At 34.3% G+C, this 26430-nt stretch overlaps 1 protein-coding gene across 1 annotated transcript in view; it reads left to right on the top strand.

Annotated features, from left to right (window-relative positions):
• The window catches only part of LOC141558696 (scavenger receptor cysteine-rich domain-containing protein SCART1-like), a 55006-nt gene that overhangs the window by 5822 nt on the left and 22754 nt on the right, over positions 1-26430 (top strand). The window contains exons 2-5 of the mRNA XM_074296283.1: positions 8907-9227; positions 10016-10312; positions 11811-12125; positions 16372-16677. Of these exons, the coding sequence (XP_074152384.1) occupies positions 8907-9227; positions 10016-10312; positions 11811-12125; positions 16372-16677 (1239 nt within the window). The remainder of the gene's footprint in view (positions 1-8906; positions 9228-10015; positions 10313-11810; positions 12126-16371; positions 16678-26430) is intronic.

The raw sequence follows: 26430 nt of genomic DNA, 5'->3' as shown, positions 1-26430 counted from the left end.
ACTTTTGGAATAAAAAGCAACACTAATTATCTGGAGGCAATATTATTTCATCATGTGCCATCTAACATTATCCAAAAAGTTGGTGTCAAAATGATGGGCCAAATCAATGATATAGCTAATATGTTATTAATAATCAGGAGGTCCTAAAACAAGATTATTTCTCTTATTATATCTTCCAAGGTACATTGTTTAGTTAGAAACTTGGGCTTATTAAATAAATGTGTAATTTTCCAAAGACTTTATTACTTGATTTCCTTTTCTGGAATGAAGAACACAGGTGATTATTTACCCTGAGTGTGTATCTCAGATATACATACCAATACATAGTGAACACTAGAAGTTGTTTGTCCAACTACAGATTATAGTCTCGACATTTCTTCATCTGTTTTTTTCTTTTTTTAATTAAAACTTTTTTATTTTCAAAATATATGCATGGATAATTTTTCAACATTGATTCTTGCAAAATCTTCTGTTCCAATTTCCCTTCCCTCTTTTCCCACCCCTTCCCTTAGATGGCAAGTAATTCAATATATGTTAAACATGGTAGAAATATATATTAAATCCAATATTTGCATGCATATTTCTACAATTATCTTGCTGCACAAGAAAAGTTAGATCAAATAGGAAAAAGAAAAAGAACATAAAATTTAAGCAAACAACAACAAAAAGAATGAAAATACTATGTTGTGAACCACAATCATTTTCCACAGTCCTCTCTCTGGGTGTGGATGGCTCTCTTCATCACAAGATCATTGGAACTGGTCTGAGTCATCTCATTGTTGAAGAGAGCTATGTCCATCAGAATTGATCATTGTATAATCTTCTTGTTGACATGTATAATGATCTCCTAATTCTGCTCATTTCACTTAGCATCAGTTAATATAAGTCTCTCTAAGCTTTTCTGAATTTATCTTGATGATTGTTTTTTTTCTTTTTTTCTTTTTACTGGAATGCCTTCTTTTATTTTTATTTTATTTTTAAAATTAATTTTATAATTATAACTTTTTTTTGACAGTACATCTGCCTAGGTAATTTTTTTTACAACATTATCCCTTGCACTCACTTCTATTCCGAATTTTCCCCTCCTTCCCGCCAACCCCTCCCCTAAATGGCAGGCAGTCTTATACATGTAAAATGTGTTATAGTATATCCTAGATACAATATATGTGTGTAGAACCGAATTTTTTGTTGCACAGGAAGAATTGGATTCAGAAGTCAAAAATAACCTGGGAAGAAAAACAAAAGTGCAAACAGTTTACACTTATTTCCCAATGTTCCTTCTCTGGGTGTAGCTGAGTCTGTCCATCAATTGGAACTGAATTAGATCTTCTCTTTGTTGAAGATAGCTGATTGTTTCTTACAGAACAATAATATTCCATAACATTCATATACTGTAACTTACTCAGTCATTCTCCAATTGATGGGCATCCACTTAGTTTCCAGTTTCTGGCCACTACAAAAAAGGGTTGCCATTAACGTTTTTACACATGTGGGTCCCTTTTCCTCCTTTAAGATCTCTTTGAAATATAATCCCAGTAGAAACACTGCTGGATCAAAGGGTATGCAGAGTTTGATAACTTTTTGGCATAGTTCCAAATTGCTCCCCAGAATGGATGGATTTGTTCCCAATTCCACTAATAATATATTAGTGTCCCAGTTTTTCCCACATCCCCTCCAACATTCGTCATTGTTTTTTCCTGTCATCTTAGCCAATCTGAGAGGTGTGTAGTGGTATCTCAGAGTTGTCTTAATTTGCATTTCTATGATCAATAGTGATTTGGAGCATCTTTTCATATGAGTGGATATAGTTTCAATTTCATCATCTGAAAATTGTCTTTTTGTATCCTTTGACCATTTGTCAATTGGAGAATGGCTTGAGTTTTTATAAATTTGAGCAATTCTCTATACTATTTAGAAATGAGGCCTTTCTCAGAACCCTTGAGTGTAAAAATGTTTTCCCAGTTTATTGCTTCCCTTCTAATCTTGTCTGCATTAGTTTTGTTTGTACAAATACTTTTTAACTTGATATAATCAAAGTTATCTATTTTGTGATCAATAATGATCCCAAATTCTTCTTTGGTCACAAATTCCTTCCTCCTCCTCATATCTGAGAGGTAAACTATTCTATGTTCTTCTAATTTGCTTATAATATCACTCTTTATGTGTACATCATGAACTCATTTTGACCTTACCTTGGTATATGGTATTAGATATTGTCAGTGCCTAGTTTATACCATACTAGTTTCCAATTTTCCCAGCAGTTTTTGTGAAATAGTGAGTTCTTATCCCAAAAGCTGGGGTCTTTAGGTTTGTCAAATACTAGATTACTATAGTCATTGACTATTTTATCCTGTGACTATTTTATCCACTGACCAACTACTCTATTTCTTGGCCAGTACTAAATGATTTTGATGACCACTGCTTTATAATATAGTTTTAGGTCTGACACATGTAGGTCACCTTCACTTGCATTTTACATTAATTACCTTGAAATTATTGACCTTTTATTCTTAAAGATGAACTTTGTTAATATTTTTTCTAGATCTATAAAATAATTTCTTGGCAGTTTGATTGGTTGCTTTGTTTTTCTTGTGTGAATTATGGAATTAAATTTTTGAGTGATTAAGGATTTTATGTGAGCTTGGTGCTCAACTTGATTCTAGAATAGGAGTTTCTGGAAGATCCTGTCATCTATATGGAATTCCTCTTTGACTTAGACTATGTATTAGATCTTTTCTGTGACAGTGGTAAATGTCCATAGCAAGTACAGATCTTTCTATTTTATGATTCACTTTTAATTAATAATCAAGGGGTCCTCAAAGAAGATCATTTCTACATATATTTAAGGTACCTTGTATATTTATTTAACTTTCAGGATACTGTTATTCAATTGCTTAATTATATTCAGTAATTAGAGGAAAGATTGGGGGGTGCACCAGGAAAGGTCGCTACACTAAACTCTGGGAATTTAAATACAAAAAATGAGAATAGTTCCTACACACAAATTCACAGATTCCAGATTAGGAACACATGCAGGTTAAGTACTAACTAAAGTTCTTTCTTCCAACAAGATTTCTTCCATGAACATGTCAAATTTATGCATTATTAATTGAAAAATATAAAAACAGAAGCAATTTTCTTTGGTAGCCTGATTATTTATAGCAAGTAAGGAAGCAGGGCAACATATGCTCACTTTAATCATGATTCTTACATTCAAGGATTTTACATGATTAGAGGAGAAAACACATAAAAGATACTGTACTTGGTTGTTATAGGTCAGATGGAAAGATCCATAGGTATCTAGGTCAGATGATTATGATAGTGCATTGCAGAGTGCAAATGCAAATCAGATGGAAGGGTTTGATTTATGAGGCAGTGGCAAGACACATAGTAATGCCTAATATTTCTCCATCTAATTGGAAGGAATAGAGTTCTTGACTCCAATATCATCCAAATTCTGTGACCACTTACATGACCATATAGAAATTAATAAGTGAGAATGTTCCCCAACAGGGATTAAGTCTCTACTTTCTGGCCAACCCAGATAGGTTTTTTTGATGACCAGGAGTCAGGAGAGGTGTAAAGGGAGAAAACAAGGTGCTCCAAGGTTGGTCAGTGTTCCTGTACCTTGGACCATTCTGAATGTGTTCCAGGAAGTCTTGGAGTCCCTGCCCCTAGGTAATTAAAATTCTCCTGAATAAAAGATCATTTATGCAAATATATATGTATATGTATAATTGTGTGTGTGTGTGTGTGTGTGTGTGCGCGTGTGCATGTATGTGTTTGTATATCTACATATACATAGAGACAGTTTGGCATGGTGGATAAAGATCTGACCTCGGATAGCTGTAGGTTCAAATCTTAACTTTGATATTTATTGACTATTTAACCTTGGACAAATCACTTAAATTTTCATTGCCCCAACACCTCTTTAAGGTTATATGTTTGATGGAAGGAGTTGATTTGTTTTTGTGGAAAATGTTTCCTCACTGTTTATAGTGCAGTCATTTCAGTTGTGACCTGACACAGGGGAACAGTTTGCCATTTCCTTTTCCAGCTCAGGGTTAAGTGACTTACCCAGGGTCACACAGCTAGAAAGTGTTTGAGGCTAGGTTTGACTTCCATCTTGGAAATCTAGAGACTGCATTACCTTACGTCATGTTTTCTCATTACACATTCAACATTATCAATGTGTTCTGATCTCATCTATCTCAAATTTAGGGTTCAGTTGAGCTGGCTCTCTATAGGAATCAGACATTCCAAGCAGAAGAGATAAGGAAAAAGAACTTTAATGGTATATTCAAAGACATGGTGATGGGAGGTAGAATGTTCCTAGAACTGCAAATAGTCTAGTTTGACCATGAGTTTTGGGAAGACCCTGTTATCTATAGGGAATTCTTCTTTGACTTAGGCTTCATGTAAGTCTTCTGTGATAGTGGCAAACATTTGTAGGAAGATCTTTCTATTTTATGATTCAGTTATGTGAATGAATTCGCTCTAATTCATGAGAAGGAATAATGTGCAAAGAGTCAGAAAAAATGGAGCCATATTGGAAAGAGGTTTAAGTGCTAGAAATATTTCTATTTTTTATTTTACCCCAGAAAAGAATAACATATCATAGACTGGATGATGACTTAGTGGGCATGTTGTCAAGAGAATTCTTTTTCATATATTTTAGAAGATGTGACATCTGAAGTATGCTAACCCTGAGATTCTGTGTTTTCATGAGGTGGAAGGAGCAAAGCTTGTTGTTGTTTGTCCTTTGTTCTCAATGAGAACCATGACATCAAGGAGGTGATGCCTTGATGTGCAAGAGAATTGGATTTAAGTGAGTGAGGGCTGTGCAATGTCACCTGACTAACTTTTCCCTTCAGATCTATCTGGGTCCAGTGGCAAGATATAGATCAGGACAATCGGAGACCCTGAATGCAATGGGAGACCTTGGCCTTTTTAAGCTAAGGTCTTATTTTGACTTAGGATATACTTATTCAGTGATTAAGGCTAGGTAGCAACTGAGGTAAAGAATCTCCTTTTTCATCTAGTCCAAAGACATCTAAATAAGTAAATGAATGAATCTGGGAGCTGAAAGGCCAGGAAGAAAATATAAGAGGAGGACAGGAAGAGACTGAGTTACAGGCAGAGAAGATGAGGTCAAAGGATGAACAAACCAAGTCACAGAAATAGCAGAAGGGGTCAAGAAGGCAGAAGATGACATCATAGTAGAAGGAGGAGGAGGGGACAATGGGGTTAAAGTATAAAGTTTTTGTGATTGGGTGACATTTCTAGCTTATCTCTTTCTCTTGCTATCCAATGGGTATTTTCAGCTCTAGGAGATAGTATGCTAAATTTGACAGAATATTAGGGGATGTCTCATGTGGTTTTTGGCTCTTTTTAAAAAGGATGACCACAATATCCTGAAGCCTGAGGTTTGATGATTTTCATCATTTTGTTCTATCCTCATCTGTAGGAATCCAACTTGGTCTTCTTCAATCTTTTTCCTAGTCTGGCCTGGACCTGGGGTCTGGATTTTGCTAAAGTCTGGATGGAGCTAAGGCAGACAGACCTTGCCCTCACCATACACATGGTACACATTTTCATTAGTACTCTGAGTTAGATTTACTCTTTGATAGTGGTGAGGTTTTGCAATTATAGTGACCATATATTGCTATGCATTATGCCTCATTTGCAATTACTAATCAAAATATTATGAAAGTAAATTACTTCTGTTTTTATATCTTTTAAAAATATTGTATGAAAATAGATAATTTTGATTATATTAAGTGAAAACATTTTTGTATAAAGAAAATTAATGCAGACAAGTTTATAATTGAAGCAGAAAACTGGGAAAATACTTTTACATCCAAGTGTTCTGATAAAGGCCTCATTTCTAAACTATATAGAGAATTGACTCAAATTTATAAGAATAGAAGCCACTCTTCAATTGATAAATGATATGAATAGACAATTTTCAGATGAAAAAATTAAAACCATTTCCAGTAATAAGAAAAAATGCTCTAAATCACTACTGATCAGAGAAATGCAAATTACGACAATTCTGAGATACCACCAACATACCTCTCCAATGGGCTAAAATGACAGATAAGTAATGAAGAAAGTTGGAGAGCATATGGGAAAAGGGGACACTAATATATTGTTGGTGGAGTTGTAACTTATCCAACCATTCAGGAGAGCAATATGGAACTGTGCCCAAAGGACTATCAAATAGTGCATACCCCTTTGATCCAGCAGTGCCTCTACAGGGTCTGTAATCCAAGGAGATCATAAAAAAAGAAAAGGACCCACATGTGCAAAAAGCAGCTTTTTTTTTGTAGTAGCAAGTAACTGGAAACTGAGTGGATGCCCATTAGTTGGAGAATGGCTGAATAAGTTATGGTATATGAATGTCATGGAATATTATTGTTCTGTAAGAAATGATCAGCAGGTTGATTTCAGAGAGGCCTGGAGAGACCTACATGAACTGATGCTGAGTGAAGTGAGTAGATCCAAGAGAACATTGTACACAGCAACAAGTTTATACTATGATTAGTTCTGATAGATGCGGCTTTTTTCATCAGTGAGATGATTCTGGCCTGTTCCAATGTTCTTGTGATGAAGAAAGCTTTCTGCACCCATACAGAGGACTGTGAGGACTTACTGTGGATCACAATATAATATTTTCACTTTTTTGTTGTTTGCTTGCATTTTTTGGTATTTTTTCCTCTTTAATCTGATTTTTCTTGTACAACATGGTAATTGTGGAAATATGTATAGAAGAATTACACACATTTGACATATGTTGGATTACTTGCCATGTAGGGGATGTCAGAAAAAAAATTGGTACAAAAGGTTTTGCAAGAATGAATGTTGAAAACTACCCATACATATGTTTTGAAAATAAAAAGCTTTAATTAAAATATTGCATAAATTTGACATTCATGGAAGAAATATTGTGGGAAGAGCAGTTTAATTGGCATTTTGTTTGCTATACGTATTCTCCACTTGGCATCTGTGAACTTGTTTTTTAAATTATTTGTAACTTTATAAACATTATCTTGAGAAGAGGCTCATAGTCTTCTCCAGATTTGTATTAAATGAGTAAAAAAAATCTCAACACATAAATTCATAGTTGTATGTTATATAACATGCATATTTCACACGCACATGGGTACTTTTAAGTTAATCTTTTTCTCCTGCTACATTCTCTATTCTATTACTAAATAAACAAAATTTTAGTACAAAGTTTATGGTTCTGCAAAACAAATTCTCACATTAACTATCTCTTTCTGTATTTAAACTCCTCATCTCTGAGTCTAGAAGTGAGTAGCATTTTCATTATCATTCTTTTGGATCACTGATTTATCATTGCACTGCTGCTATGGTCTTTAAACATTTTTTGTTTCTCTAATGTTATCATATAAATTGTTTTCCTAAGACTGCTCATTTTGTTCTGCCTCACTTCACAGAGGTCTTCCCAATTCCTTCCAAAATTTAAAACTTTCTGAAGATATTTGAAATTGCTTTCTGTAATGGCTGAATCAATTCATAATCGGTAATGTGCCTGTTTTCCTATAACTCCTTCAGTATTTGTCATTCTCTTATTTATCTTTGGGTCTAAGATAGAACCTTGTAGTTGCTTTATTTAAAATTTTTCCAATTATTGGTCATTTAGAACATTTTTCATATGTTGGTAACTTGAATCACTTCATTTCAAAACTGCCTGTTCTTTATATTACCATCTAGACTTTTGATGACTATCACATCCTTTCTAAATAATTGTGAAATATCCTTTTAGTAATATAGACTAGAACTTTGCCAGGAATTGCATTGAATTGCCAGTTCATTGGTCTAGCATCTAAATTTTTTATCTTATTCCCTTTTTTGAAATACAAAGTAACATTTTCCCATCTCATATATTGTGATGCATTTTGTTCTTCATGATTTTTCAAAGATTACTTGCTCAGTAACTCTGCCAAAAATCATGAAAGTAATTTGTAAAATTTCACCCTGTCACTAACATTATTATTCAAAAAACTTACCAGAATGACAACCAATTGATCAGTTTTATAATGTAGAAACTCTAAAGATTTGAGAGAATTTGCACAAAATAAAAGAAATAAAATGTATCCCAATTATTTTATGAGGGTGGAAGCCAATGGCCTTGCACACAGTATACCATGAAATAATTTTTGACCAAAACCAGTATTTCTCCATATTGGTCATTTTTTCCTTACTCTGTTTTCTGGGTCTTTCTTGTATCTTTAAATTCTAGCTTCATTTCCTCACCTGACCTTAAAAAATCTAAATGCACTTTTATTTTCTCAGTATCTTTGGACATCATCAAACATTGGTTAAATTATTTAAATGACTCTTTCATACATGTAAAAGTGTGTTTGGATAACTTACATTCTTTCTGCATTGTAAGTTATGCTTCAGCTGTCTCACCCCATAGTATTTTTATTTTTTCATAGAAGTGACCTTAATTTTGATTATTTTTCTTCTTTGTAATTATTTTTGGTTTTCATTTTTTTTCTATTTGGCTTAAAGAAGGAGAAAAGAGAAAGTTACTGATTCCTACCACCTCTAACCCCAACTTTGTGCCAGCTAGGAATTCATTTTTATAGATTTGGTAACAGGTTTGGAGAAGCTGTGACTTTCAGGTTAGACAGTTGATTAGTGACAGAATCCTGGTCTTTTGATAATAGGTTCAATTCTCTTTGTTTTTTCATCCTTCCCCTATCCCCCTTTACCATGTGAAGAGTGATGCTCGCTTAAGAACATAGTTCTATTTTAAAAGAAATGTTATAATTTGTAACATCAAAGGGGAAATTATAGAAAAAATGATTTTATATCAAATTTTTCATGGTATGGATAGTCTATCCTAATTAATGTATATTTATTTCAAAAAGGAGAAGCTGTGATGGAACTGAAACTGGCATTCAGACCAAATCCCTGTGATGGAATAGTGATGGTTAAACACCGAGGGTCCTGGGGTTTTGTGTGTAATGAAGTCTGGACATTGGCAGAAGCTTCTGTGATCTGTCGGCAGCTGGGCTGTGGAAGTGCAATTGGTGCTCCCAAATATGTTCCCTTGCCTGGAGAGAGTCTTCAGCCATGGCTCCATGGAGTGTCCTGTAAAGGCAATGAGTCAACTTTCTGGGAATGTGATCTTGGGGAATGGAGTCAGAAAAATTGCTCCTACGAATGGGTTGTAGTAGTTCTTTGTTCAAGTAAGTCATGTTATTCATTTTTGTAAGATGAAAACCTCCTTGAGTGAAAAATTAAATTAATTGTTTTGGAGTTATCTATCTTTCTAACTGTTTTATCTATCACTGAGACATTTTTGCCACTTGGTTGTGGCACGTGGGAAAATCCAATAAGCATTATCTTAAAGAAAATGAAACTGAAAGCTCTAAGATCCACTTGTTCATCAATCAGACTCAATCATCCCTTCCCTTGATCCCCAGATCAAAGTAGGAGTAAGAATGGGAATGAAAACAGTAGGTTCAGAAACCATAAGATTGAACAAGTAGAGGTCATGTGAAAGGAATGAGGTACTTGTGCCAAATATTTTTTGAATGGATAAATAAATGAAGAAAGTAATGAACAAATAAATGAGTCAGGTGTTGACCTTTGACACCCTTTTAATTAAATTTTACCATGAAGCCCTTCATTTCCCCCCTGCCACAAAAGCACAAAAACAAAAACCACAGTAGTCAATTTTCACAGTGAAGTTTGGGATGAACCAGCACCACTCATTGCCTAAAAGTGCCATATTACTGAACCACTCAATTAGGTTCTCTTCAGAGTTTGTATATAACATTCCAATTGTAATTATTTGATAGATGCTAAAGGTGTTAGCTGTTAGCATAAGAGGTTCTGTGAAAATTGGGTTCCTATTTGGTTGACCAAAGCAGGTAAATGCAGAACCCAAAGTATTTATATAAGATCATGGTTTTGAACCAAATTGTTGCTCTGTGTTGTCTACTCTCTTTTATCTGGACTGGTACTTTTACAGATGGAACCTTTCGGGAGATCAGACTGCTGAAGGGGAACAGTCCCTGTGCTGGGCTTCCTGAGATAAGAAATGAGAAGGGCATAGACAGATTGTGTGGCCTCCATATGGAAGAGGCAACTGTGTTTTGCCAGGAGCTAAAATGTGGCCCAGCTGTCCAAGCTCCCAGAAAAGGCTTGGGAGATAGTCAGAAATACATGACTTGTAAAGGGACAGAACCAACAATTCGAAATTGTAGGTTGAACAATAAGTTCCGGAGTGGCTGCTCTCTCCAACGGGATGATGAAGTCATTTGTGCAGGTAAATTCAACCTGTTATTCTCAGTGATTTTTTTTCTTCTTCTCCCACCATTGTGGAATATGGTTCTAGTAGAGTATGTCATTTAAGAATAAAAGATCAAAAGGAAAGGAATAATAGAATAGCCTTTTATATTAAGACCATATATTCATTTAGGAAATGTTTTTTTTTTTTATTTGCAAAGAGGACAATAACAATAAGGAAGATAGCTTGACTTGTGTGTGAATTAAATTTAAATAAGGGAGTCTCATTTTCTCTTCCAGAGTTATCTAGTTCACTGGCAAAACAAAGGTCACTGTTTTGTTAGAAAATATATGAACCTAATCAAGGGAAACATGATGAAATATTTGGGTGAGAATCAGTGGAGAGAATATAGGGAAGTCACAATGTGCACTGCAGACCACTTGGACAGAAAGTGAAAATAGAGGCAGACTTCAGATTGCAATTTGGCACACTGGAAGCATGATCCCCACACATCAATGAAAGACTTAATTTTTTCTTCTCAATATGTTCAACCTTTCTTCTCAAGGCAGATGAAATAACACATTTCTTCATTTGCCTTAATGATAGTTTAGTTCTTGAAAAGATGGAGACAATGACAAAAGGAAATTAATTTTATGGATCTGATTCTAATCAACAAAAATAAATTAGCTATGTTCAGTGAGTTCAAGTTGCCAAGATCAGTTAAACTTGATCTTGCTCCAGTCAATTGTTGAGATATTTCTCTTTCCATCCAGCTGAGGTCCATTTTCTGCATTTCCACTCACTGTTTCTTATTCTGCTTCCTGGGACCAAGTACTAAATAAATCTGTCCCCCTTCCCTCTTCTCCATGGCTCCCATGGGGTTGAGATCAATATTTTTTCCCAAGTAGTGTCCATAATTTCAAACAATAGAAATTTCTGTCACCTTTGTCTAAATTGTTCCAGTTTGTTAATTGCTACATCTGGAAGAAGGAACAGTAAAAATTCTGTCTTCCTCTCGTTTCCCTGGGGCATTTTACATCTCATTTTTCTCCATCTCAAACTATTTTCTTTTATATGTTAAGTTATTGTCTTTTTAGAGTATGTAGTGCCGAGTCAGTCTTAGGAAAAAAAATCTCTTTATTCCCACATATCAGGTACTTAGTAGATGTTTGCTAAATTGAACGGAAAGAGGGAGGGAAACAAGGATTTCTATAGTAGTTCCTATGTTCCAGGCTGTGCTAAGAATTTTTCCACCCTTTTAAACAAATATCTCATTTACTCCTCCCAACAACTCTGCCACCTATCTTCATCTTACATTTGAGGAAACTAAGGCAAATAAGGTTAAATGACTTTCCCACGATCACACATCAAAATGATGTATGGAAGTAGATTTGTAATCCTCTTCCTGACTCCAGAATCAACACTCAATTATTGATTACACCATCGCTAGACAAAGCATGGCTGGGGAAGGAAAAGCACTTGGAAATAACTGCGAGGCAGGTTGCTTTCCTTATTAATGGGCTGCTTCTCTATCCAGAGCACACAGAGGTCCGTCTCGTTGGAGGTGAACATCCCTGCGCTGGGCGCCTGGAGGTGAAACGAGGCCTGACATGGGGTATGGTCTGCGACTCGGATCTCGACCTTCAGACAGCCCACGTGGTCTGCCGGGAATTAAAGTGTGGAGCAGCCTCTTCAATCCCCGGAGGAGCGCACTTTGGAGAGGGCTCGGGCCCAGTGTGGAGAGAAGTTTTCCAGTGTGTAGGGAACGAGTCTCTGCTGTTTCATTGCCCCCGGGGGTCTCCACGAAAGGCGCTTTGTGTACACAGTCAGAATGCTGGGATCAGGTGCTCAGGTGAGACGACTTTGCGCCAGAGAAGCCGCTTTATGTCTATTTACACCGTGTGTTCTTCCACCGCTCTTTGTATGTGTATTGTTACTAGTTTTTCTGTGCCCTTTGTCACCTTGAACAACTTCTTTAGTATGCCGTTTAATTGGCACTGGGTGTATGGTACTTGGAGTCTCAAAGATCCCAATTCAAATCCTGCTTCATATTTCCTACCTATGAAGTTTTAGGCAAGTCAATTACTTGTCAGAACCTCAGTTCTCTTATTTGTAAAGTGAAAATGATCATAAACACTTATTTCCTGGAGTTATTGTGAAGATCAAATGAGATAACAGAAAATACCCTGCAAACCTTCAATGCTAGATAAATGCTAGCTATAAAAACTAATCATATAAACACTATAGAAATATTATTATTCATTATGCAACATGACTTCTGTGTAGGGCTTTGCTTTAAGTATTGAGGATTGATGCTGTCTCCTGTTTGAACTATGGTGATTAAAAAAGTTTGGGAGACATGGTTTTGGGGTAATTTAATCATTTTATGAAACTTCCCAACAATTAATTAAGCACCATAAAGTTCATCTGATCTTGGCAACTTGAATTCACTGAACATAGCTAATTTGTTTTTGTGGATTAGAATCAGATCCAAAATATCTATTTCTTTTTGTCATGGTCTTCATCTTTTGAAGAACTAAATAACTGTATTATTAATACAAATGAAAAATGTATTCATTCATCTGCCTTGAAAAGAAAGTATGAACAGATATTGAGGGGAAAAAGTACTGAAGACTTTCATTAATGTTTATTAATAAAATGATGGCCATTTGGCTGTCTCTCTTGGACCAAAGGCTCCTCATGGAGATGGGCTCACAGTTTATATGCCTTTCAAAGAGTATTTCCTGAAGGGTAGCAGATAATGGATAGTGGGCTATATTAAAATGAAGGTCTTAGGGTACTTGACTTGAGACCCCCAAATCTTGATTAAAAAGATATTAATTTCCATGTCACCTACTTGACAATCCTTTAATCAATACTTCCCCAGACTTTTCTGAGCAAACAGTGAATAGGTATTAGCCCAAACTTAGAATTTAATTGACATCTCATTAGATTTTGCCCTGGGTAAATATTTTTTTTTCTTTTTTAATTTTTGTTTTTTTTTGTTTTTGTTTTAGTTTTTTTTTTTTTTACAAAAAAACTTTTATGCATAGGTAATTTTTCAGCATTGACAATTGCAAAATCTCTGGGTAAATCTTTAAGTGAGACTTCCCACACAGGTTGGTTTCTGGATGAGCAAATAGAAAAGGGGAAACACTTTAATCATGATTCAATACTTAGTTATTAAATACAAGAGAAAAAGATTCATTTCTCACACTCACATACAGTAGATTACAAAATCTAATAAGAGAAGCAAGAAAGAAGTTGCCTTGGAGTCAGAAGAGTTGGTTTCAATGTAAAATGATCATGAATTAATCACTTAATCCCCAGATTCTTAAACTCTGGATTATTACCCTTTATGGGGGTCTTGCAATTGAATACAGGTTCATGAAAAATTTCTCCAGAGAAAAATTTCTGAGTGGAAAAAATTTAAGAATCTCTACCTTAATTTTTCAGAGTCCCAGGAGATGATGGCTCTCTCTATATAAGGTGAAGATATATGTATCTTCGGAAGGAAGCTGAGCTGTTCTTTCTGATGGAGTCTTAGGTCCAAACTCCCCTAGCATATTTGCAATGCCTTCTGTGAAATGGATGTCCACTGAACAGAAACTAATTAAGTATACTTTTCACATTTTAGAAAATTCAGAAATATTGATTGGATATAATTGTTGGGTGATTAAATGGCTTTGCAAGTAAGTTTAAATAATCAAAACAATCAAATCGATCAGTCAAATCAATAAAAAAGTATTTATTAAGTTGTTTCTCATCTTGATATTTTACTAGGTCCTTGGGATGCAAAAATAGGTAAAGACTTTCCCTAGCTTTCCAAGCTTCATATTCTAAGGAGGGAGATGCATAGATTTAAGTGTAATTTCATCATTTTCTTGTGACTACCAATTTGAACAGTGTTTGTATAGCCATTTCCAAGATTATTAAGAATACCAATTTCTTTCTTACTGATAGCTCTAGGCAATAGCATTAGGAATAATAAAAAATGCTAGTTAATAAATAATTATATAAATAATATTTAAATAAATAATAAATGATAACATTTATAAAGAGGTTTGTGAAAGTTTCCTGTTTCTTTCTGCAATTGATCCATGGATTAAAGAATAGAAGCAAATCAGAATCTCTTGTTTTTAAAATTTACAAACAAATATGATGTGTGTATATATATCCATATATATATAATATCCATATATTTAAAAAGTCATATGTTGGTATTTTTTCTTTTGCCTTTTCTGTCTTCTTTTAGGTAACATTACATAGAGCTTCATTTTGTAAAACTATTTACAAATACAGTTATCCCTTTCCACATTGAGATTTTGATATATTTTAGCTCAGCATAAGAATTACCACCAATCTGAAGGTACATGTACTTATACCACTCTTACCTTCTACTGCTAGGGGTGTAATTCTTCTGTGCATTCATCTCCTCATCTTCCTCCAGTGTACCTTTAATTTTATTATTCATTTTGTATTTTAAAATTTCTTTTTCAAAGGGCATTTTTAACATTGACATATATATATAGTCTATGGCTAAATACTTAACAAAATTTGCAATAATGTACTGTAAATACCCCATAAAACAAAACAAAAAAAATAGATTTCTTCTCTGCTATGAAGAGAGGGTCAAAAAATTTAATGCAGATTTTCCAGATTCTGGAAGTGCTACTTCTAACTATTTCAATGGGGGAGAAATAATTATATCTCATTTTGTTCTCACCACCATTACCTCTATTTTACAAATGAGTAAACTGAAATAGACAATATTAAATAACTTGCTGTAAGTATCTGAAGCTGGGATTTGAATTCAAAGCTTCCTAACCTTAGTTCTATTGTTTTATCCACTTTGCCACCTGTGTTACTATATAATTTAAAATACCTAGGGCTAAACATATTTTAAAATTCTTTATTAATCTGGTCCACTTTCAGACTTCTTGGAACCACACAGGTCCAATTCTTTTGTTTTGACAACTTTACTACTAACATTCATCAGGAAATTCACTGTGGTTTATAGACATTGATATTTCAGGATAGGATGAGTAAATTTCTCATTCCTGATTGCTAATATCAAGGCTTTGAATATCTTATATGTTCACTTACTACAGCTCTGGAAAGATGGGATTATTTCCTTTATCCTCACATTTCTGCGGCCACCTCTATTTCTCTTGCATTTTCTTTTTCTCCTCCTCTTCCTACTACTTTCTTGTTCTTGTTTTTGTTCTTCTTCCTTTTCCTCTTCCTTCTCATTTTCCTCCTCATTTTCCTCCTCTTTCTTCTTTCCCTTCTCTTTCCTTTTCCCAACTTCCTATACTAGAAAAGAAGAATGAGTAGAATCCACAGTGCTCCAACTACTGTATGTTTTAGAGATCCTAGTTTAGGAATTATATTCTATTCCTCTACACAGATTTTCCTATCTCTGAGTCTACAGCGTTTTCTCCCATCTCATTTCCTATATTGACTTCTCAAGCTGTTTTACATAAAACATCCAAACCTATACAGATGCACTGTTTAAATCTTGATATATAGAAATTTAGGTTTACAATACAAATAAATTAGGATTTATTTGCTTTATTGAACATTCTTTGCTTTGTGAACTATTTATCATAAAATTCCTCTGAGTAGAATTATTCCTATAATGTATTTAAAATATACTTTAGTTTTCAAAAATCCAATTTATGCTTATCTTCACAGTATCATGCCTGTTGCATAGATCAAGGTACATCCGTATTTCGGAAATAAAACAATTAAGAAATTTAAATTTAAAACATATTTGGTTCCATTTTCCCCAATCTAGAAATCATTCTCTTATGATTCCTATAATTATCCCTATAATCTTGTAGTGTCCTGACTGGAATACTGGATTAATAGGTGCAATTTATCTAATGGCATTGAATCAATTTGTAGGATATTTTTCCTATATATTTGGATTATAAGCCCAGAGGACAGGAAATATGTCTATATCATTTTTGTTTAGTGTAGATCTAGTTTTCTGTGCTTTATAGATATTGATATTTCATCATATTGGGAATGGAATCCTTTGCTATAATTTTACCAGTATCCCTTCATGAAAAAAATAACTTTTGTTTCCCCAGACTACAGGCTAGTGAATGGCAGCAATAGGTGTTCAGGGAGAGTGGAACTCCAGATACAGAAGGGGTGGGCCCCACTCTGTGCCACCCACTGGGATTTGCAAGATGCAACTGTCCTCTGCCATCAGCTCAATTGTGGCCATGCCATAGCAGCTCCAGGAGGAGGCTACTTTGGAGAAGGAGTTGGTTTGATCCTGCCTGATAAATTTCACTGCACAGGGACAGAACCTCATTTGTGGAACTGTCCTGTAAGCACATTGGGAGCATCCAAGTGCACCCCAGGGAATGTGGCTGGGGCCATCTGCTCAGGTAAGAACCAAAGCAAGACAGAAACAGATAAATGGCATTCCTGAAAGGGGAAATTGACAAGGCTTCATAGGGAATGAGATCAACAAATAAGCTTCTAGAGGAAACTGAAGAGACAGTATTGTATGGTCCAAAGTGTATTGAATTAGAAGTCAAGGTTGAATTTTTTTACTTTATTATTTTGTGACCATGGGCAAATATTTCCCTATCAAAGAGATTAAGAGTTGGAAAGGTCATCTCATCCAAAATTTAGGAAAGAAACATTATAGCTTAGTTACAATAAACCTTTATTTGCCATTTGGGGATGGCGAGAAGAGCACACTACCTCACAAGGCAGCCTATCTCTTTGGGGATAATTCTAATAGTTAGGAAGTTTTTCTTTCTCTTTTATATTTGTACCCATAATGCCCTCACCATTGCTCCTATCTTTGCCATCAGATATCTAAGGGGGGGGGGAAACAACTTGTAAAAAGAACAGAAAATATACAATGTTACTAAGAGGTAATATAGACATATGTATATATATATATATATATATATATATATATATATATATATATATATATATATATATATATATATATACATGTTTGCATGAAATTTTCCCTATTAGAATGTGACCTTTGTGCTGGTAGAAATTCTTTTCCTCTTTTCTTTATATTCTCAGCCCTTAGCATTGTGTCTGGCACATAGGGAATCCTTAATAAATGTTTGTTAACCAAAAAGAAGAAGAATCCAAATTCTTTTCCCATAAGACAGCCTTTTAGAATATTGATAATAACTATCATGTCTCTCTTTATCCTTCTTTTCTGCAGACTAACAATCTTTCTTTAATTTTTTCAATTGAATCTCGTATAGTATGAATTCTAGTATCTTTGCCATCCTGCTTGTTCTTCTCATTAGGCTCATGAACTTATCAAGGTGCTTTCTGAAAGGTGTCACCCAGAACTGAACACTCCAGACAAAAGTGATAATGGCCAAGTATAGTGGGATTATAATAGCTTTATTTCTGGAGGCTAGGTCTCTTTGAATGCAGCCCAAGGTTATAGCCTTTAAAAAATGTTTCTCCCATTACATTGTTGAGACATTTTGAGTTTTTCACTTAAATTCTCATGTTTTTCCTCTCTAATTTTTAATATTTTTATTTAAATTTTGAGTTCCAAATTCTATCCTTTCTCTTTCTCCCATCCTCCTTGAAATGGCAAGCAATTAAATATTGGTTATACCTGTGCAATTATGTAAAACATTTCCATATTAGTAATTTTGTACGATGGATCATTGTATGGCCAGGAATAGCTAAGTCATTTACAATTCTTCACTGAACAATATTGCTGTTACTATATAAAACATTCTCTTTATATCAGTTCATGTAAGTCTTTCTAGGTTTTTCTGAAATCATTCTGCTTGCCATTCTTTTTTTTTTCTTTTTTTATTATAACTTTTTATTGACAGAATATATGGTTGGGTAATTTTTTACATTATCCCTTGCACTCACATCTGTCCTGACTTTTCCCTTCCCTCCCTTCACCCCCTCCCCTAGATGGCAAGCAGTCCTGCTTGCCATTTCTTATAAAACAATTATGTTCCATCACAATCATATCACAACTTCCGTCTTCCTCAACTAGTAGACATGCCCTCAATTTCCAATTCTTTGCTAATACAAAAATAATTGCTATAAATATTTTTGTGTTGGTGGGTCCTTTTCCTTTTTTATGATATCTTTGGGATACAGACTTAGTAGAGTTATGCTGAATCAAAGTGAATGCACAGTTTTATAGACCTTTAAATATAGTTCCAAATTGCTCTCCAGAATGGTTGGGTCAGTTCACAATTACACCAACAGTGCATAAATGTGCCAGTTTTCTCATATCCCCTCCAATATCCAACTTTTTTTTTGACTTATAGCCACTTTGATAGGTATGAGATAGTACCTTAGTGTTGTGATATGGGAGTCACCTGCCAGTGGCTGCTGGATATCTAATTCAGACCTGTAGAATGGATCTCTTCATATGAGAGGATGATGATGATATGAGGAGATTGAGAGGCAGTTGCTGGTCTCTGACTTCCCTACTGAAAGGCAGTTGTATTGTTTGACCTCCCTCCTCTTCCCTCTGCCTCCAATTTATTTCATTCCTAGTCCACAAGCAACAACTTTGTCAGTAAAGGCTACTTTGTAACTCCATCAGATGTTATGATCCACAGCTGTGGAGGCTCTCAGAGAATTGACCTGCCCCTTCACTTAGGCAGGTCCTCAATACCTTAGAATTGCATTTCTCTGAATAATAATGGTTTAGAGATTTTTCCCTCCAAATTATTATAGAGAATTTTGATTTCTTTGTCTGAAAATTTTTTGTTCATATCCTTTGACCATTTATCAATTGTGGAATGACTTGGATTTTTATAAATTTGACTCTCTCTATATATTTGAAAAATGAGGCATTTATCAGAGATACTTGCTACAAACTTCCCCTACCCCCAGTTTTCTGCTCTCTTTATAATTTTGTTTGCATTCTTTTATTTGTGCAAAAGCTTTTTAATTTTACTAATCAAAATGATCTATTTTACATTTTGTAACACTATGTTTTCTTTGGTGTTAAATTCTTCCCTTAACCATATATCTGACAGAAAAAAAAAACAAAACAAAACTATTCCATGTCTCTTAATTTGTTTACAGTATCACCCTTTATGTGTAAATCATGTATCCATTTTTTACCTTATTTTGCTATATAGCTTGAGTGGGAAAATTTTTTTTTCTGCCAAAGGCCATTTGGATATTTATGACATCATTTGTGGGCCAAAAAAAAAAAAAAAAAAAAAAAACCAACCCATCAACTTATAGGACTCTATCAGAGGGAGATTGTTCTATCTCTCTTTCAGCTCATCATCACCTATGGTTCTCTTAGTAAATGATTTTGAAGGCTGAATACAGCCTGTGGACCAGGACTTCTAGTATACAGTGTGAAATATTGTTCTATATCTAGCTTCTGCCAAACATTTTTACAGTTTTCCCAGCAGTTTTTGTCAACTTCTGTGCAACAATTCCTTCTTGTTCTTGTATTTGTGGGGACAATTTGTTGAATCCAGGTGTAATTCTTTGCATATAGCAGAAGTAATTTAATAAATTAATTAATTAATCAATTAATTTGTTTGTTTATTTATTTATTTATTTTGCTGTCTTGCCATAACTTTTTTTTATAGTTCCATTTTTAAAATTAATTTTTGTAATTATAACATTTTCTTTGACAGTACATATGCATAGGTGATTTTTTTTTTACAACATTATCCCTTGTACTCTCTTCTGTTCCAAAATTTTCCCCTCCTTCCCTCCACCCCCTCTCCTAGATGGCAGGCATTCCCATACATATTAAATATCTTATAGTATATCCTAGGTACAAAATATATGTGCAGAACCGAATTTTGTTGTTGCTGTTGCAAAGGAAAGATTGTATTCAAAAGGTAAAAATAATCTGGGAAGAGAAACAAAACAAAACAAAACAAAACAACAACAACAACAAAACAATGCTCACAGTTTACACTCATTTCCCAGTGTTCCTTTTCTGGATGTAGCTGATTCTGTCCATCATTGATCAAATGGAATTGGATTAGCTCTTCTCTATGTTGAAGATATCCACTTCCATCAGAATATATCCTCACAGTATCATTGTTGAAGTGTATAATGATCCCCTAGTTCTACTCATTTCACTCAGCATCAGTTGATATAAGTCTCTCCAACCCTCTCTGTATTCCTCCTGTTGGTCATTTCTTACAGAATAATAATATTCCATAACATTCATATACCATAATTTACCCAACCATTCTCCAATTGATGGACATCCATTCATTTTCCAGTTTCTAGCCACTATGAAAAGGGCTGCCACAAACATTTTGGCACATACAGGTCCCTTTCCCTTCTTTAGTATTTCCTTGGGATATAAGCCCAGTAGTAGCAATGCTGGGTAAAAGGGTATGCACATTTTGATAACTTTGTGGGCATAAATCCAGATTGCTCTGCAGAATGGTTCGATTCTTTCACAACTCCACCAACAATGTATCAGTGTCCCAGTTTTCCCACAGCCCCTCCAACATTCATCGTTATTTGTTCCTGTCATCTTAGCCAATCTGACAGGTGTGCAATGATATTTCAGAGTTGTCTTAATTTGCATTTCTCTTATCAATAGTGATTTGGGACACTCTTTCATATGAGTGGAAATAGTTTTAATTTCATCATCTGAAAATTGTCTATTCATATCCTTTGATCATTTATCAATTGGAGAATGGCTTGATTTCTTATTAATTAAAGTCAATTCTCTGTATATTTTGGATATGAGGCCTTTATCAGAACCTTTAACTGTAAAAATGTTTTCCCAATTTGTTACTTCCCTTCTAATCTTGTTTGCATTAGTATTGTTTGTACAGAAACTTTTTAATTTGGTGTAATCAAAATGTTCAATTTTGTGATCAATAATGGTCTCTAGTTCTCCCTTGGACACAAACTCCTTCCTCCTCCACAAGTCTGAGAGGTAAACCATCCCATGTTCCTCCAATTTATTTATGATTTCATTCTTTATGCCTAAATCTTGGACCCATTTTGATCTTATCTTAGTATGTGGTGGTAAATGTGGGTCCATGCCTAGTTTCTGCCATACTAATTTCCAGTTTTCCCAGCAGTTTTTGTCAAATAATGAATTCTTATCCCAAAATTTGGGATCTTTGGGTTTGTCAAACACTAGATTGCTATTTTTATTCACTATCTTGCCCTGTGAACCTAACCTATGCCACTGATCAAGTAGTCTATTTCTTAGCCAATACCAAATGGTTTTGGTGACTGTTGCTTTATAATACAGTTCTAGATCAGGTACAGCTAAACCACCTTCATTTAATTTTTTTTTCATTACTTCCCTTGAAATTATTGACCTTTTGTTGTTCCATGTGAATTCTGTTGTTATTTTTTCTAGGTCATTAAAATAGTTTCTTGGGAGTCTGGTTGGTATAGCACTAAATAAATAGATTAGTTTAGGGAATATTGTCATCTTAATTATATTCACTCAGCCTATCCAAGAGCACTGAATGTCTTTCCAATTATTTAAATCTGACTTTATTTTTGTGGCAAGTGTTTTGTAATTTTGCTCATATACTTCCTGACTCTCTTTTGGTAGATATATTCCAAAATATTTTATACTATCGACCGTTATCTTGAATGAAATTTCTCTTTGTATCTCTTGCTGTTGGATTGTGTTGGTAATGTATAAAAATGCTGAGGATTTATGTGGATTTATTTTGTATCCTTCAACTTTGCTAAAATTCTGAATTATTTCTAATAGCTTTTAAGCAGAGTCTTTGGGGTTCTCTAAGTATACCATCATGTCATCTGCAAAGAGTGATAATCTGATTTTCTCATTTCCTACTCTAATTCCTTGAATCTCTTTCTCAGCTCTTATTGCCGAGGCTAGCATTTCTAATACTATATTGAATAGTAATGGTGATGGGCAACCTTGCTTCACTCCTGATCTTACAGGGAAAGGTTCTAGTTTATCGCCATTACATATGATGTTTACTGAAGGTTTTAAATATATGCTTGTTATTATTTTAAGGAATAGTCCATTTATTCCTATACTCTCAAGCGTTTTTAGTAGGAATGGATGTTGGATTTTGTTAAATGTTTTTTCTGCATCTATTGAGATGATCATATGGTTTTTATTAATTTGATTATTAATATGGTCAATTATACTAATAATTTTCCTAATATTAAACCAGCCCTGCATTCCTGGTATAAATCCCACTTGGTCATAGTATATTATCCTGGGGATGATTTTCTGAAGTCTTTTTGCTAATATCTTATTTAAGATTTTGGCATCAATGTTCATTAAGGAAATTGGTCTATAGTTTTCTTTCTCAGTTTTTGATCTACCTGGTTTAGGTATCAGTACCATGTCTGTGTCATAAAAGGAATTTGGTAGGACTCCTACAATCCCTATTTTTTCAAATAGTTTATATAACATTGGAGTTAGTTGTTCTTTAAATGTTTGGTAGAATTCACAAGTAAATCCATCTGGTCCTGGGGATTTTTTCTTAGGGAGTTGGTTAATAGCTTTGTCTATTTCTTTTTCTGAAATGGGACTATTTAGACTACTTACTTCTTCCTCTGTTAATCTGGGCAAGCTATATTTTTTAAGGTATTCTTCCATTTCATTTAAGTTATCAAATTTATTGCCATAAAGTTGAGCAAAGTAGCTTCTAACTATTGTTCTAATTTCCTCTTCATTAGTGGTGAGTTCTCCCTTTTCATTTTCAAGACTAACAATTTGCTTTTACTCTTTCCTTTTTTAAATCAGGTTTACTAAGCGTTTGTCTATTTTGTTGTTTTTTTCATAGAACCAACTCTTAGTTTTATTTATTAATTCAATAGTTTTTTTACTTTCAACTTTATTAATCTCACTTTTTATTTTTTGAATTTCAAGTTTTGTGTTTGTCTGGGGGGTTTTAATTTGTTTCTTTTCTAGCAATTTTAGTTGTAAGCCCAATTCATTGGCCCTCTCTTTCTCTATTTTATGCAAGTAGGCCTGTAGAGATATAAAATTTCCCCTTATTACTGCTTTGGCTGTATCCCACACATTTTGGTATGATGTCTCATTATTGTCATTTTCTTGGGTGAAGTTATTAATTATGTCTATGATTTGCTGTTTTACCCAGTCATTCTTTAGTAGAAGATTATTTAGTTTCCAATTATTTTTTGGTCTATTTTCCCCTGGCTTTTTATTAAATGTAATTTTGATTGCATTGTGGTCTGAAAAGGATGCATTTACTATTTCTGCCTTACTGCATTTGATTTTGAGGTTTTTATGTCCTAGTATATGATCAATTTTTGTATAGGTTCCATGAACTGCTGAGAAGAAAGTATACTCCTTTCTTTCTCCATTTAGCTTTCGCCAAAGATCTATCATATCCAACTGTTCTAGTATTCTATTTACCTCTTTGACTTCTTTCTTATTTATTTTGTGGTTTGATTTATCTAATTCTGAGAGTGCAAGGTTGAGATCTCCCACTATTATCGTTTTGCTGTCTTTTTCTTCTTGCATCTCTCTTAATTTCTCTTTTAAGAATTTAGATGCTGCACCATTTGGTGCATATATGTTAAATATTGCTTCATTACTGATGCTACCCTTTAGCAGGATATAATGCCCTTCCTTATCTCTTTTAATTAGATCAATTTTTGTTTTTGCTTGATCTGAGATGAGGATCGCTACCCCTGCTTTTTTGGCTTTGCCTGAAGCATAGTAGATTCTGCTCCACCCTTTTACTTTTAGTTTGAATGAATCACCCTGTTTCAGGTGTGTTTCCTGTAAACAACATATAGTAGGATTCTGACTTTTAATCCAGTCTGCTAACTGCTTCCTCTTTATGAGGGAGTTTACCCCATTCACATTTATGGTTAGAATGACTAATTCTATATTGCTTGCCATCCTATTAACCCCTGCTTATGCTTTTCCCCTTTCCTTCCCTCTTACTCCCCTATTCAGTACTAAACTTGTGAACACCACTTGCTTTTCACAGCCCTCCCTTTTTAGTATCCCTCCCCCACCTTAAAGTTCCTCCCCTTATTTTACCCCTTTTCCTCACAATTACTATATTCCCTTCCCCTTAGCTTACTCATTCCCTCTCACTTTTCTTTTTTTTTTAATTTATTTTTTTATATATTCATTTATTTTAATAATTTTTATTATATATTTTTTTATAATATTATCCCTTATATTCATTTTTCCAAATTATCCCCCCTCTCCCTCTATTCCCTCCCCCTGATGACAGGCAATACCATACATTTTACTTGTGTTACAATATAACCTAGATACAATACATGTGTGTAAATACCATTTTCTTGTTGCACAATAAGCATTAGATTCCGAAGGTACATGTAACCTGGGCAGACAGATATTAGTGCTAACAATTTACATTCATTTCCCAGTGTTTCTTCTCTGGGTGTAGCTACCTCTGTCCATCATTGATCAACTGGAAGTGAGTTGGCTCTTCTTTATGTTGAAGATTTCCACTCCCATCAGAATATATCCTCATACAGTTTTGTTGTTGAAGTGTATAGTGATCTTCTGGTTCTGCTCATTTCACTCAGCATCAGTTGATGTAAGTCTCTCCAAGCCTCTCTGTATTCCTCCTGCTGGTCATTTCTTACAGAACAATAATATTCCATAACCTTCATATACCATAATTTACCCAACCATTCTCCAACTGATGGACATCCATTCATCTTCCAGTTTCTAGCTACAACAAAAAGAGCTGCCACAAACATTTTGGCACATATATGTCTCTTTCCGCTCTTTAGTATTTCTTTGGGATATAAGCCCAGTAGTAGCACTGCTGGGTCAAAGGGTATGCACAGTTTGATAACTTTTTGGGCATAGTTCCAAATTGCTCTCCAGAATGGCTGGATTCTTTCACAACTCCACCAGCAATGTATTAGTGTCCCAGTTTTCCCACATCCTCTCCAACATTCATCATTATTTGTTCCTGTCATTTTAGCCAATCTGACAGGTGTGTAGTGGTATCTCAGAGTTGTCTTAATTTGCATTTCTCTAATCAGTAGTGATTTGGAACACTCTTTCATGTGAGTGGATATAGTTTCAATTTCTTCCTCTGAGAATTGTCTGTTCATATCCTTTGACCATTTATCAATTGGAGAATGGTTCGGTTTCTTATAAATTAGGGTCAGTTCTCTATATATTTTGGAAATGAGACCTTTGTCAGAACCTTTGCTTTTAAAAATATTTTCCCAATTTGTTACTTCCCTTCTAATCTTGTTTGCATTAGTATTATTTGTACAGAAACTTTTTAGTTTGATGTAATCAAAATCTTCTATTTTGTGATCAATAATGATCTCTAGTTCTCCTCTGGTCATAAATTCCTTCCTCCTCCACAGGTCTGAGAGGTAGACTATCCTCTGTTCCTCTAATCTGTTTATGATTTCATTCTTTATGCCTAAATCATGGACCCATTTTGATCTTATCTTGGTATATGGTATTAAGTGTTGATCCATATTTAATTTCTGCCATATTAATTTCCAGTTTTCCCAACAGTTTTTTCCAAATAATGAATTTTTATCCCTAATGTTGGTATCTTTGGGTTTGTCAAAGATTAGATTGCTATAGATGTACCCTTTTTTGTCCTTTGTATCTAATCTGTTCCATTGATCTACCGGTCTATTTCTTAGCCAATATCAAATGGTTTTGGTGACTGCTGCTATATAATATAGCTTTAGATCAGGTACACTTAGACCACCTTCCTCTGAGTTTTTTTTCATTAGTTCCCTTGCAATTCTCGACCTTTTATTCTTCCGTATGAATTTTGTTGTTATTTCTTCTAGGTCATTGAAATAGTTTCTTGGGAGTCTGATTGTATAGCCCTAAATAAATAGATTAGTTTGGGTAGTATTGTCATCATTATTATATTCGCTCGGCCTATGCAAGAGCACTGAATGTCTTTCCAATTATTTAAATCTGACTTTATTTTTGTGGCAAGTGTTTTGTAATTTTTCTCATATAATTCCTGACTTTTCTTTGGTAGATGGATTCCCAAATACTTTATACTCTCAACATTTGTTTGGAATGGAATTTCTCTTTGTATCTCTTGCTGTTGCATTTTGTTAGTGATATATACAAATGCTGAGGATTTATGTGGATTTATTTTGTATCCTGCCACTTTGCTGAAATTTTGAATTATTTCTAGTAGCTTTTTAGCAGAGTCTTTGGG

Source organism: Sminthopsis crassicaudata, chromosome 2 (genome assembly GCF_048593235.1).
Source record: "Sminthopsis crassicaudata isolate SCR6 chromosome 2, ASM4859323v1, whole genome shotgun sequence".
Classification (NCBI taxonomy): Eukaryota; Metazoa; Chordata; class Mammalia; order Dasyuromorphia; family Dasyuridae; genus Sminthopsis; species Sminthopsis crassicaudata.
This window is presented reverse-complemented; position numbering and strand designations above follow the sequence as displayed.